At 39.5% G+C, this 15,181-nt stretch overlaps 1 protein-coding gene across 1 annotated transcript in view; it reads right to left on the reverse strand.

Moving 5' to 3' along the window:
- LOC117347237 (neurotrimin-like) overlaps positions 1 to 15,181 on the reverse strand; it is a 751,522-nt gene that overhangs the window by 361,508 nt on the left and 374,833 nt on the right. The window contains exon 2 of the mRNA XM_033917886.1: positions 1,304 to 1,536. Within this exon, the coding sequence (XP_033773777.1) occupies positions 1,304 to 1,536 (233 nt within the window). The remainder of the gene's footprint in view (positions 1 to 1,303; positions 1,537 to 15,181) is intronic.

Below are 15,181 nucleotides of genomic sequence, written 5' to 3' on the forward strand. Positions count from 1 at the left end.
AGGAGACATGTGTCACTGTTTCTGTGGTGCACTGTATGCAGAGTCCAGCTTCTTACTGGTTCAATTTAACCTTTGTCTATGTATTTCTATTTTATCCCCCCTTTTATAAAACCGTGGAGCGTTTTTTAGCACCAGCCGTGGTGGTAGCAGCTCTGATGCACAGAATTCTATGAGCGTCAATGCTGTTACCACCGTGGCTAAAATCCACACTACAGTTTTTTAAAAGAGGGAGGGGTTAGTTTGTGATTACATATTCCATACTAGGCAAAGGTGTTTTCTGTGATCTGTGTGTTTGAAAGACATGTTTGTTTGTTTTTTGGATTAACTGCAGGATTGATCTGTACTAGTCTGGCTTGTTTAGTTTTACAATGGGTGTATTGATGTTGTACTGCTCACTGCAGTATGTAAGATGCTGCCTTTTCCTAGGTACTCATGTGTGACATGTGGCTTGTTACTGAAAATCATGTTTTTCGTACAGATTGGGGGGTGTCAAAAAATGATGGGCCCTGGGATGGAGTTAGCACTTAGTTGGTTAAGTGCTAATAACCATCCAAGGTAACTGTGTAAATAGGACCATATAAAAGTTAGTTCTATCTTTAAGTGGTTCACAATAGGATAATTCCATGTCAACTGGTCCAATTTCAAGGATCAACATCTTCCATGTGTACATTATATGGGCTCCTAACTCTGGACCTAGTTGAGATCATGCCCCAAAACTTTGGTTACCTTTATTAGAAGTCCCAATATATCTCCTGAAAAAAATTCATCAGTTTTTAAGATGTTTGAGTGAGGAGCTCTGGATCACATGACCCCTAAGCCAAATACGTGCTGAATATCACATAACCAGATGTGGTTTACTGGCTCTGTATCCATGGAAATTCAATGATGGAACCTGGAAATAGCCCTGCATTAAATTTCCAGGGATAGCACTGGCAGCAGTCAGTATAACAATGATCATCCTTGGCTAAATATTGGGCTCTTATTTATAAATCCATAGATGCAAAGGAATCAAAACTAGGTTTGACTCAGCTTGGTTGTTAATGAATGGAAGTATGTGTTGAAAGCTCAAATCACTGATGCAGTATTTAATTCCACAAGGGGATTGCTCTGATTATAGTTTGGCAGCCATATTGTTTCTTAGCAAACTTCTGATGCAACTGAGTTTTATTCATAGACCACAAAGAAGTGTTTGCGACAAGGTACTCATCAGATGTGAGGTCAGGTGGCAAGAGCTAAGCCACAGTTCACAACCTCAGGCATCATCCTACAAGATATAATGAGAACAAAAGGTTATGCCATTTACCTTGAACAATGAGATGCACTTTTGATGTCTTGGGTTGATTGTCTGTTTGTACGGAGCAGGTATAAGGTCCTTCATCAAACACATCCACATTCTGGATTTCGATGCTATACAGCGTTTTAGTGTTTGCCACCAGTACCACTCGGTTATCTATAGACCACTTGTCATTGCCAGCGTACAGAATGGTGCTTCGATTTAACCAGGCCACACGAGTCACACTATTATCCACAGTGCACCTGAAATGAGACAAGCCAATAACAGTATAATTTATCAGCTAATTTCCTTGCATATGCAATATGTTTCATTTCTTTTTCTTTGTTTCTTTAGTCACTGAGCTGTTCTCAGCAGTTCCAGAAACAGCATGCCGTATTTCCCTGAGGAATGGGTCGTCAGCATTTTACATGCATCAGAAAACTTGCTCAGGGCATTTCATCTTCCTCTGTGCTGCCCCCTCAGGCTGCATTTCATTAATCTGAAAGTCAAAACTGGAGCTTCCATTAATAGCTGGTCTAAAAGAACAAGATAGTGATAACAAGTCTATACAGTTTTCAAGGGCTTCCCATTGGTGATCTGGCTCCCACCATGTGACCAAAAATTGGATGAAGAATGGGAAAAGACTTCAAATGATTCTCTTTTCATGAATGGTGTGAAGCAGGTTAACAAAGAATAGTAAATTACATTAGCACTAGGAGACACTCCATGAAACTATCTACCAACAGATCTAAATGTAGGATGGCTGGATATCTTGCAGTGTGGGTGCCTGCATAGATTTCTAGAACCTCTGCTATAATATCATTGGTTGCTCAGCAGACTTGTAAACCTTCTAACCAATATTAGAAACAGAGAGAAGAAACAGATTGGTAGGAAACTCTCTTGAGTATAAAAGCTGTCCTGTATGCAAAAACTGCTTTTTTTTGTTTTTCCTGGGCTTCCATGGCTTCTGGTCATAACCAAAAGGTGGGAGCCCTTCAGGCCTAACAGATCCAGAAGTCTACTTACTTTAGATTGTGCTACCCTGACTATTATAATAGGTCAAAAAATGATCCAGGATCATATAGGTACACAGAAGAGAGGAAATAATGAAGAAAGGATAATGAAGAAAAAAAAGTACAAACAGCCTCAAGAAATGGAGTGGAACAAACGTTATTCACAGAACCAATATACTTTGTTCATTTGAAGAGATGGAACAATTGTTGCAGTGGGAAAAGACCCCTAACGCAAGCAAAAAAACCAATACACAGGCCGTGTTGGGTCTGTGAATACCGTTTGTTCCACTCCATTTCTTTAGGTAATTTGTGGTTTTTTCTTCATCATTATCCAGGGGCATATAGGGGACAGGATGTACTTATGCATTTATGCTGTTAGGTATCTGAGATATTGAAGAGAAAGGAGATACTAGGCTACAAGTATATTCTTCCAGCAAGATAACCTGGACGTTTCCATTTTCTGGTAATCCAGGAGCATTTACAAGGCTGAAGGAAGTTTCACCTTCAAAGTCAATAGGGCTCCAGCTGATCCTGACTGCAAATGATCTCAGTCTCATAGGAGTTACCATCAGAACTGTAAGTGAATATCAAAAGGAACTGTACTGATCCCCAGCTATATACATAATAATAGACTTAAAAGAAGGATAGATGGACTTTCTGTGGACTTTGGAGTCAAGGATATTAAGTATCAGGATATTGTAAATAACTATTGTTGCCTTGTACTGTATGTACATTGTGGTTGTATTTGTTTGCCTGAAGAGACTTCCTTTATGTTTTCAGTTGGTTCAGAACAACAGCCTCTGGGGCAGATTTTCAAAACAGAAATAGGTCCACAAAATGGCATAAAGTGGCACTTGGACTACCAAAACATCTAAGTCGCCATTTTTGAAGCCAACTTTCTAGACATTTTTTTTCTAGGCTTTTTGTCTGCAGTGTATCTAAATCTCAAGGGGTGGGGGGAGGGGAGTGCTGGAGGCACGTTATGGGCAGGATTTGGGTGAGCTTAGCACTTGGACATTTTGCAGTGATAATCAAACCTTTTACAAAACATCCAGGATGTCCTTATCAGCTTTTGCATGTTCTATTCAGTGTTTCACAGCATAAGGAATCATCTATCAGTAGCAGCTTCCATGGTCTTAGAGCAGCCAAAGTCCTTCTTGAATTCGCTCCATCATAAATAGTAACTATGGTAACTACAGAATAGTAGAAATTATTGCTGGACTGCAGAGAAAAGATTTGCATCTACAATGCAGAAGCTGGTGGAATATACCATCATCTCGATATACTCTGCTACATACATGTTCCAAAATGTACCTGAAGGAAACTCACCTGGAACTATTACAGAAACAGGCGGGTGAGCAAAATTAAAATAAATAAATAAAAATCCATTTGGATAAGCAAGTACAGTTGTATGGTCTCCGATGGCATTATTGTGAAACATTGCGCAGCCTGAGTCTGCTTTTCTTAAGCAAATTCCATTTATTCAAGTGAGCATAACAAAGTGCTTCCTGTTTCTGCAACTGGCATTTCAATACAATGATGCAACATGGCAGATGCAGGACCACTTATCAGATAACAATGTTTAAATAATTCAGTCAACAGCTGAAACAAAACTATCAAAATAGCTGATTTTGTCTCCAGCTTTAATTATGCATATAACCAAAATTAGTGGAATTTACTTCTTCGAAATATTCTTAGGCAGCTCCTTCCATTTTTTATAGATCTTAATACCAGATCAAACAATATTTTCATCAGATTGTTCTCTGTGCTAAATATTAAATTCTGCTACATATTACTCTGCAGACTGACTGAGAACTTCTACTTTATATTGTTATACTAATATGAATGAGACTAGATATTAAGTTAATGAATTAACTGAGATCAAACAAACTATATTGTTACTCTAATTCAAATTAATTCAATCCTGTGCTAATATATCCTGTTCTACAATAATAAAACGGAATGGTGCTAGGCTGCTTGCCACCAGCAACATATAAAGAACAGATCCCAAACAACACAATTACCCCAGAAAGCCTTCTCAGGTTTCTCTCATTTACAGCAAAAGCAAACGTCTCTTCTCCTCTGGTTTGACTCTTATGCAAAGAAGACAGGTCTTATTGACTTCACTAAGGGCTCCTTTTACTAAGCCACATTAGGGCTTTAACGCGCAGAACAGTGCACGCTATATTGCCGTGCGCGCTAGAACTTAGCGCCAGCATTGAGCTGGCGTTAGTTCTATCCCATGTAGCGCAGGTTTAGCGCACGTTAAAATGCTGTGTGTGCTAAAAACGCTAACGCAGCTTAGTAAAAGGAGCCCTAAACTTTTCTCCATCTCTATTATTCTCCCCTCCCCCAACTTTTACACAGTAAACATCTCTGCATTTGTTCTTCCATCCCAGTGTCTCTCAAACTGTGTGCCATGGCACAGTGGTGTACCCTGAAGAAATTCTGGGCGTGCCACGAGAGATTCCAGAATTTTACTTTATTTTTAAAAATTTCCTTCATAAGTAAACACTAAAATAGATGACATGTACGGTACGTTGCGTATGCAAGAGTCTGTCAATGTTATAAGAGTCTACGTGCATAAGGGTACAACCACCCAGACAAGCATCATTGTTTGGCGTGATTGTCCTTGAAAACTAACGGCAAGCAATTTTTTTTTTTTTTTTTTGCAGTAGCTATCCTAACTTGAGCAACAAATCAATCAAGGCTCTGTTATCATTTGGGTCGTCTTACCTTTGTAAACTTGGATTTTCAGCTCTGAGAGAAATTAATTTTTTTTTTAAAAAGAGAGAATGACTGCAGATGGTGGATGATGAAATGCATGTTTGCTTGTCGACTATCGAGCCGTGTTTTGAGCTAATATGCACTCAAAAACAAGCACATCCATCGCGTTGATTAGCAATTCTATTCTATCTACTTTAGTTTCACCGTTGTTACAATTACTATACATAGCATAAAGAACTTTACATAAATAACGTTATCAGTTCAATTATAACGTGTTATGCAAAACATTTGCTCCATTTAGTGTGCTGTGTAAAATAGTTGTTCTGTTTAGTGCGTCAGAGCTATAAAAAAAAAAAAAGTTTGAGAGACACTATTCTATCCCCACATACTACCGCAATCATACAGCCCCTATCCCTCTCCTCCAGCTCTAGTTCTCTCATCTATCACTACTAGATTGAGTGAAGCTTGAGTAAACTGCACTGAGTGAAGCTCAGTTGAAACCTAGACTAAAATGCCATGTTGTCTTTGCTGATGTTAAATAAAGCAATAAAAAAAGAGCAAGTTAGGTCCACTTGGTCTTCCCAGGGTGCCCATTTCTGCTTATCTGTGCTATAGGGCCAAACTCAGCCAATTGGTATTTGCAATCAGATTTTTATAAAATTTGCAAAATTTAAAATGCATATGTTATAGGTTTATTTATTGAATACAATCATAAAAAGAGGAATCTTAAAATGGGTAGCATGGGTTTGGTTTGGTTTATTTATTTATATCCCGCCCTTATCCAGGGCGGGTTACAAACTACATACAAAAATACAAAATTACATCTAAAAATACAAAACAAACAGAATAAACAATAAACATCGGTGACCAGCACCTTACTCTCAGCAATCTCTATTCTTCCTTTTTTATTCAATCTCATACCCTGTATTTCATAAGGCAAAAGAGGTGCCATTTAAGCAGTCCCTTAAAATTTTGTATATTCTGTTGTTGACGAATATACGAATGTTAATCTGGTGTAACAAAATTGACAGGCACAGGTGGCACCTTAAAGACTAACCAAAATCCATTAGATGCATGAAGCAGAAATTAAGACATGAGTATGTATATACAGTATATGAAAGATGCATAAGGATGGAGAGAGATAAAAAGACAAAGCATTGTGAAATGTGAAAAAAGGAAGCAAATCCATTCAATGCAGAATTTCTAATTCCACAAGGCATCTGAACATCAAGTTATGATTGATAGCATCAAAAGCAGCCGAGATTTCAGGTAATACCAGCAGATAGGAGATTCCTAAATCAAATCCTCTATGAATAACATCAATATTGGTGAACAATAATGTCTCTGTCCCATGGTTTGTTCTGAAAGCGTTCCGAGGTTGCTCAAGGACATTATTTAAAGCGAGGAAGTCTAGCAACTGTTCTAGCACTGGAAGAAAGACAAAGAGAGTGAAAATAAAGAAAAGCAAACAGCAACAAGACATGAGAATGCCTGAAAATAATGCCAGGGGCAGCAAAAGTCAGAAATGATTTTATTATCTGATAATAAATATCAATATCCCAGTGGCATAGCAAAGAGGGGCCGGGGAGGGGGCTGTCCGCCACAGGTGCAGGGCCCAAGGGGGTGCACAGCTGGCCACTCACCAGGGAATAGGCTGCCACCGGGGAAAGGCTGCCACTGGCCATCAGAAACAAGCCGGCGCCGAGTTCTCCCTCCCTGCTTCTCTTCCCCGCGAGCCGACAAACTCTAGCCGTCCGACGTCAATTCTGACGTCGGAGAGGACGTTCTGGGCCAGCCAATCATTGCCTGGCTGGCCCGGAACATCCTCTCCGACGTTAGAATTGACGTTGGGCCGCGAGAGTTGGTCGGCTCGCGGGGAAGAGAAGCAGGGAGGGAGAACTTGGCCAGTGGCAGCCTCTCCCTGGCGGAGGTGGCAGCAGCATGTTTCCCAATGGCGGTGGCATGGGAGAGGGCAGGGAGAAAGAAAGAAAGGGGGTGGGGGAGACAGGGAGCCAGAAAGAAAAAAATGGGGCTCGGAGAGAGAGAGAGACAAACATAGAGAAAGAAAGGGGGCATGGAGAAAAAGAAAGAAGGGGGCAGGGTTAAAGAAAGAAAGACATAGGGCACAGAGAGAGAGAGAAAGACAGACATACAGAAAGAAATTGGGCATGGAGAGAGAAAGAAAGAAGGGGGCAGGGTGAAAGAAAGAAATGGGGCACGGAGAGAGAGAGACAGACATAGAGAAAGAAAGGGGGCATGGAGAGAAAGAAAGAAGGGGCAGGGTGAAACAAAGAAAGAAATGGGGCACGGAGAGAGAGAGAGAAAGACAGACATACAGAAAGAAAGGGGGCATGGAGAGAGAAAGAAAGAAGGGTGCAGGGTGAAATAAATAAATAAATGGGGCACGGAGAGAGAGACAGACAGACATACGGAAAGAAAGGGGGCATAGAGAGAGAAAAAAGGAAGGGGGCAGGATGAAACAAAGAAAACTTTGGGGGAGGGAATGAGGTCTGGAGAAGAGGAAGCATACAGGAGGCTGAAAGAAGGGAAGAAATATTGGATGCACAGTCAGAAGAATAAAGTACAACCAGGGACTGATGAAATTACCAAACAAAGGTAGGAAAAATGATTTTATTTTCAATTTAGTGATCAAAATGTGGCTATTTTGAGAATTTATATATGCTGCCTATATTTTGCACTATGGCCCCTTTTTACTAAACCGCAATAGCGTTTTTTAGCACAGGGAGCCTATGAGCATCGAGAGCAGCGTGGGGCATTCAGCACAGCTCCCTGCGCTAAAAACCGCTATCACGGTTTAGTAAAAAGGGAGGGGGTATATTTGTCTATTTTTGTATAGTTGTTACTGAGGTGACATTGCATAAAGTCATCTGCCTTGACCTCTTTGAAAACTTGTGGAATATAAATGATAATTAACATTTTCTCTGCGTACAGTGTGCTTTGTGTTTTTAAAATTTTATTGTTGGTAGATCATTTTGACTTGGCCAGGAAGGTAAGGGGGAGGGAGGCTTGACTGTGCAGGGAATTATTTTTGTAAAATCATGTTTTGTTATGTGACTGGCATTATTTAGACTTTAATTTCTATGAATGAATAGAATGAAAATGATATAAAATTACTTGCTTGTTTTTATGTGCGTGCGCTGAAGGAAAGTGGAGAGAGAGTGGGCTGAGGACGCTGAAGGAAAATGGGGAAGAGAGAGTGGGGAGAAGACGCTGATTTTAAATTGAAAATTGTACAGAATATTTTTTCTTTTTATATTTTAATATAATAAGTTTAATATAAAACAATTCAAGGCTTGTGTGGATGGAATCAGGTGGTTTGTGGGGATTAGTCCAATAAAATGGTATTTTCTTATTTCTTATTATTTGTTTTATTTTTATTTGTTAATTTGTAAAGTGGTGATTGTTATGTATCAGTTTTTTCAAATTTACATCTACTGTCTTTATATTTTGCACAGTATTAGAGGACATGTATTACTGTTTTTTGTGGTGTTGTGGTGTTGCATTGTATGCAGAGTCTGGTTTCTTGGCGATTCAGTTTAACTTTTGTCTACTTTTAGTTTGTGATTATTCCATATTGGGCGAGGGTGTATCTGTCTGTTTGTATGAAAGGGACATAGCTTTCTGATAGCATCGACTGTATAGAATCAATTGACTGTGCAGGATCTGGTTTGTTTAGTTTTACAATGTATGTGTTGGTGTTCGAGTGCTCACTGCAGTGTTTAAGATGCTGCCTTTTCCTAGGTACACTCTTGTTGTGCGATATGTGGATTGTTACTAAAAATCATATTTTTCATATAGATGGGGGGGTGTCAAAAAATGATGGGCCCCGGGTGTCACATATGGTAGGTACGCCACTGATAACTCCCGATATCCTGGGATCTTCTTCACTGAACGGGTGGTAGACACCTGGAACGCGCTTCCCGAAGAGGTGATAAGACAGAGTACAATTCTGGGGTTCAAAAAGGGACTGGATGACTTCCTGGAAGCAAAGGTGATAACAGGATACAGATAGAGTTTTACCTTACAGGACATTAAGCGAACAGGGTATGGACGTTTTAGGTTAGGTAGGGAACACTTACAGGTCATGGACCTGGGGGGCCAGCGGGAGCGGATTGCCGGGCACGATGGACCTCTGGTCTGACCCGGCAGAGGCAATGCTTATGTTCTTATGTTATGTTTTTATATAGCTAGCCGGGCACCACCAATATTTACCCTCTCCTTTACTACCGTGAAGTGCGGGTTTTAGCGCCGGCAGCGGCAGTAACTGCTCCGACACTCATAGAATTCCTACGAGCGTTGGAGCAGTTACCGCTGCTGCAGGCGCTAAAACCCACACTATGCGTTAGTAAAGGAGGGGGTAAATATTGGTGGTGCCCAGACAATTTATGGTTCCATTCCCTGGATGACTGGCAAAGCTGGAGTCAGCAAAAAGGTGTGAAATAAACCAAAAATGTAGAAAATCAGGGAAAAAAAAGGACATATGAATCAAAAACTAACCGAAAAGTTTTATATTGCGTGCATCCCTAAAGGTAGGGGAATGGGGTAAGAAGAAGGCAGATAAATCACATAGCATGTTAGGCAGCAAGCTTTGATAGAAAGAAACAACCTTCATTAACAGTTTTCTTACTTTTACACAAAGAACTAAAACCAGCATGAAGCTTCTGTTTAGGCCAAGAACTGCCCTGAATTAAACATAGGGCGAGTACACAACAGAATTTGTAATGAACTCATTATTTTTTTTGTTGTTATCTCAGATGCAGACAGACTCTCTGATCCGCACTCATGTGCCTCTTTCAAGTTGTTCTCTCTGTAATGTCCCAGAAAGGTATCCCCAGGGCGCGGGGGACATAACAGCAATTTGCTACAGAAAAGATGATGTGAAAATAATTAAGCACAGAAGAGAAATCAACTTTTTTATGTCTCTGCCCTTCATCTGTGCTACAGGAGGCACAGCAGATCATTGCCATGAAAGAGGATTTCGTCTGATGCACTACCCGTCTTTCCAAGCCCCCTAATGAAAAGAGACAGTTATTTTATCTTTCACCGAGTCCCTGCCTAACCTGCAAATCCTTCTCATGCTCAAGGCTGCATTTGTTAAGGAAGCTTTCACTGATATTCTATTTCCCACCTCATTCTCAGTCAAAATGAATGATAGAGATGTGCATTTGTTTATTTGCATTCGATTCATTAGTGCACCTTAAAAATGTTAGTGCATGCTAAATTATTTTAACATGCATTAAAAGTAAAGATACTCCTCTGTACATCTTTAAGTACATTAATATTTATGAATCACTAATATATCCCAATAGGAGTTCAATGTGATTTCCAAATTAAAAAGAGACTAGTTATATCCAGGAATTACAATCTTACATTAAAAACCAAAACATCAAAAATCCGATCAACTATTAGAGTACATGAGATATTTTGCAGACAAATAGGTCTTCATACCTTTATAACATAATTTAGCTACTTGCATATTATACATTTTCTAGATATTAGAAATCATTTCTGAAGGAGACAGTTATATATTTCTCCTTAGGAAAATTAGGCGGTCTTCACTAAAGACCCGCAAGTACCAAGTTATGAACAATTTATGGGAGCCATCACATGCATGATGGCTTAAAAGATTATTAGAGGGTGATTCACCTCTACCTTCCCCGGTCATCTTAACCCTTGCACTACAAGGCAGCTAATTTTATGAAATCATTCTAATGCATATATTGCCACATAATGTAGATACATAAATGACCGCTTATAAAATATTTAGTGTCACAAATGTATATGTCATGACAAGTTCCTGGAGGAAAAGTCTATAAACTGCTGTTGAGACTGACATGGGAGAAGCCAGTGCTTGCCCTGGATCAGTGGCATAGAATGCTGACACTATTTGGGTTTTTGCAGATGAGCGTACAAGATGCAGGCTATGTTTATTATATCAATTGTTAATTTTGGTTAATATTACCACCTTTTTACAAATCAAGGAACTTGACATGGTCCGTGTTTTGGTTAACACGCCTTCATCAGGGGTTCCTAGTTGACAAGGAATCAAATTAAACCGCAAACAAAAATAAACATGTCTGTGTAGTTCGAGAGTAATCGCTGACCAGGGGTCTCTGTGTGAACTTGCGAGAACTGGTGGCAGCCTTTCAGGAAGCGGCTCAGAGCTATGCAGGAATGCAAAAAGCTCACTCCTGCCTGGTACACCACTAGGCCATGAGAACTCAGACAGACATTCAGTGAGGGAGGGGCTCAGTGCAGGACAGGAGCACAGAAAGCTTGCTCCTGCCCAATAACACCGCTGGACCGCCAGAGATTCAAAAAGCCAAAAAAGGTATGCGGGGGAGGTGGGGAGGGGGGAGGGAGGTAAAAACCATGGGCCGGTGTGGTAAATACTCCAATAGGAATTCTATGAGGATCGGAGCATTTACCTCACCGGCCCGCAGTAGAAACCTCTACTGCAGCTTTGTAAAACCCAGGGTTAATACTTCATATTTTATTGCAAACCACTCCAATCCATGAAGTCTGAGCAGAATATCACATTTTAATAAACTGTAAATAATTTAGGGGCCCTTTCTAGACATCATAAATGACTGCTTCTTAGAGCAACTGATCCAGGAACTGAAAAGAGGGGGAGATATTTTAGATTTGGTCCTTAGTGGAATGCAAGGCATAGCAATGACATTAACTGTGTTGGGTCCACTGGAAAACAGTGGTCATAACGTGATCAAATTTGAGCTGATACCAAGAATGATGTTGCAAAAGAAATCTACTGTAGAGACATTTAATTTTTCAAAGGGTAACTATGATAAAATGAGGAAAATGGTTAAAAAGGAGCTAAAATGATTAGTTGCAAAGGTTAGAACTGTAAAGCAGGCGTGCATGTTATTTAAAAATACCATCGTAGAAGCACAGACCAGATGTATTCTATGTATTAACATAGGTGGAAAGAAGAGGAAACAAGAGCCAGCATGGTTAAAAGGTGAAGTGAAAGAGGCTATTAGAGAGAGAGAAAAAATTTCCTTTAAAGAATGGAAAAAGGATCCAAATGAAGAAAATTAGAAAAGACACAAGTACTAGCACAATAGATGCAAAACATTAACAGAAAAAAATAGAAAAATTGTCAATTTTACCTCAGCAGTAAAAATGTTCTTAGCATTCGGGAATGACCCATGTGTGACACACTAAGTTCACTTTCATCACTGCTTGGTAAGTTTTTACAGGGTAGCCTGAATACACATTTACTTATCCAAACTGTGCAGCTAGGGAGCCAAGATAATCTGGAGGGTTATCAACATTGCCCGAATGGTCCATTGTGATTGTGAGGTAAGTTTGGAGGGGAAGGGAGGGATGGGCTGAGGGAAGGAAGAAAAAGATTTAGAAATAGGTGGCAGGGTATGCATTGTTAGGTGGTAACAGGGGAAAAGGATTATGATTGGAGGGGTTGTAGAATAGTGATTGGTGGATTGGAAGAGGGGGAGTGAAAGGAAAACTGGCTGAGCATTTTGTATGGGGTGGGAAGGTGAGGGAGGTTTTAGGAGGCTAAAGACGTTTGCCTGCTCTCCTGCCCTATGATTTGGTGGGGTTTGTTTTGATTGGGAGGTGGTCAGGGTAAAAGGAGCCTGTGGTTGGGGGGGGGAGGAGGCAGTCACAGTTTGAGGTGCTAGGTCTATTAAGTAAGGATTATTGCCACCAGATGTGGCTGGGATTATAAATTTGGGGAATACCAGATTAATTATCATATTTGCTCATGAGTGGCATGCCACAAGTTGAGGAGTGGCTTAACGACACTGATGGATGAAAAATGTCAGGCTAATTATGGGAGCTAGTTTCACCACCAAATGGCTCCAAGGCATTGAGCAGCTGCACTGGGGATACTGGGGATGTTTTTAAATTGCTGAGTTATGTTGTATTATTTGATAAAGATTGATATTTAAGACTTAAGTATAATTGAATAAAGCTACGGCCAAATATTTGCCAATTAATTTGAAAGTGACAGATTATTTCAGTTTGGATAGTAGTGTACTGCATGAATAGAGGAGATGCTGGCTGTGTATGCCAAAGTCATCCTTTCTAGTTTTTAGCATCAGCCATAAAATTCCATTTCTAATTATTTTATCCTCCGCACCTTTTTGTCACCCCAAATTAAATCTAAAAAATAATTTTGCAGAGATTCTCATTAATATGGTATGCTATTAAAAATAATTTGATGCCACCTTTAATGATTGATTGATTGACTGGGAATGTTAAAATCTTTCAAACACTTAAATATGAAGATGATGATGAAAACATTACTAGTACAATGGTTGCTTTTAACTCATAATCCCCTCACCCTAAAGCATCCACTGTAACCTCTTTGTGCATTTAGCGCTCTGGGCCGCAATAGAAACCTCTATAGCGTCTTAGTAAAAGAGGGGATTCGATTGTGAGCCTGCTAGAGACAGAGATGGTACCTTTGTATAATGTGTACAGCACTGAATATGCCTAGTAATGCTATAGAAATTATTAGTAATATTAGTAGGTTCATTAAGGAATGCACTATTGCAAAGGCTGAATTTAAGTATCAAATGACTGATAAATTACAATGATTCAAGGTTAACTAATAAAAAAAGAAACATGTAGATTCAAGATTTATTTATTTATTTAAAAGACTTACTGGGGAATTCCAGCAGCCTAGCGACACCTAAGTTCAAGATCAGCCAATCAAAAACCAAACAAACATGAATTAACCAATTTAAGAGTTCAGCGCCAAACTCTTAGGACACCTAGTGATGCCTAAGTGGAGGCACTCTCCCACGCCTAAGGACACCTAATAATGCCTATGTTCAAAAGTAGACTTGGTTATAGGTAGAGAATAGACATGGTTGACTCAGCCATCTAACAAATTAGGCGAGTGAAAAGTTGCCTAATGGAGCAGCACCTATGTCTAAGATGCCTAAGTCTGCTTAGGTGCCAGGGCGTGATTCTATAAACAGTGCTATTTTTTGATTGACAACTGTACTGAGTGGTGCTTACAAGGTAGGTGTATTTACAGAATCTGGCCCTTATAGCTCACTAAAAAACTAAGCGGGTTCCAAAAAGATGTTGCATAAAGCTTTATTGAATACCTGTAACTTAAAATATGGGTGCGGTTGAGTGTAGCCATTGCTAGCCTTGGTTACTGCCTAAAACCTATTTTTCATTACCTACTAGAAACCTCTTTCCATTCTCCCAGTTCGATATATATATATATATATATATATATATATATATATATATATACAATCTGTCTCTCCAGGCTACTTCTCTGTAAGTGCAGCATTTATTTTCCGAGATGCAGGATCACTCAAAAGGCAATTAGGATACTGAACTCACAATTATAAATCAAGGAGATCAAAGATGAGGCAGCTCAGAATAAATAAAGCAGAATAATAGCAAAAAAAAAAGTACCATCTGTGCTACTTGGTTATCATTATCAATGAATTATTATTATTTTTAGCCACTAGTTTGATTCTAAACTTGAATCTATCTTGGGCCCCCTTTTATCAAGCTGCATTAGAGTTTTTTTGTCATGGGTCGCTGTGGTAAAAGCTCTGTCGGAGCGTTGGAGCTTTTACCATAGCAGTTTGCAATAAAAACCCTAATGCAGCTTGAGAAAAGGGAGCCTTAGTTTGGAAACCCATAATATCCGCATTCTTGACCTAGGTTACAAACTGAGACTTTGACTTCAAACATAAAATTAGATGGCATAGCTGCAGTACTGTATTTCACCTTTTTTTTAATGTCATATGAACTTCTTATAGGCCAACTCCAGACACTGTGGAAATGGCACAAAATGTCATAGGCGTGAACAGATTCTGTAAAGCATGGTCAAATTTGAAACTTACTGCTTTCTATAACTATTTTGTTGCTATTTTTTGTACAGGGTATGCTTAATGACCATAACTTTCCAGCCAATTATTGTTGGTTAAGGATTGGAGCTTAAGATAGGCATAGAATGGCTGCCCAACATACGGTATATCTCCATGAAAGAACTCTGGATACACTCCATTGTTCACTATACACACTAATGAAATACAGACTAGGACTGCACAAGTAGCTAATCATAGCAATGACTTTATTACAATGAGAGATAATACAAATTCAATTTACGAAGGTCAGCATTTTAAAT

The sequence above is a fragment of the Geotrypetes seraphini genome, chromosome 13 (assembly GCF_902459505.1).
Source record: "Geotrypetes seraphini chromosome 13, aGeoSer1.1, whole genome shotgun sequence".
Lineage (NCBI taxonomy): Eukaryota > Metazoa > Chordata > Amphibia > Gymnophiona > Dermophiidae > Geotrypetes > Geotrypetes seraphini.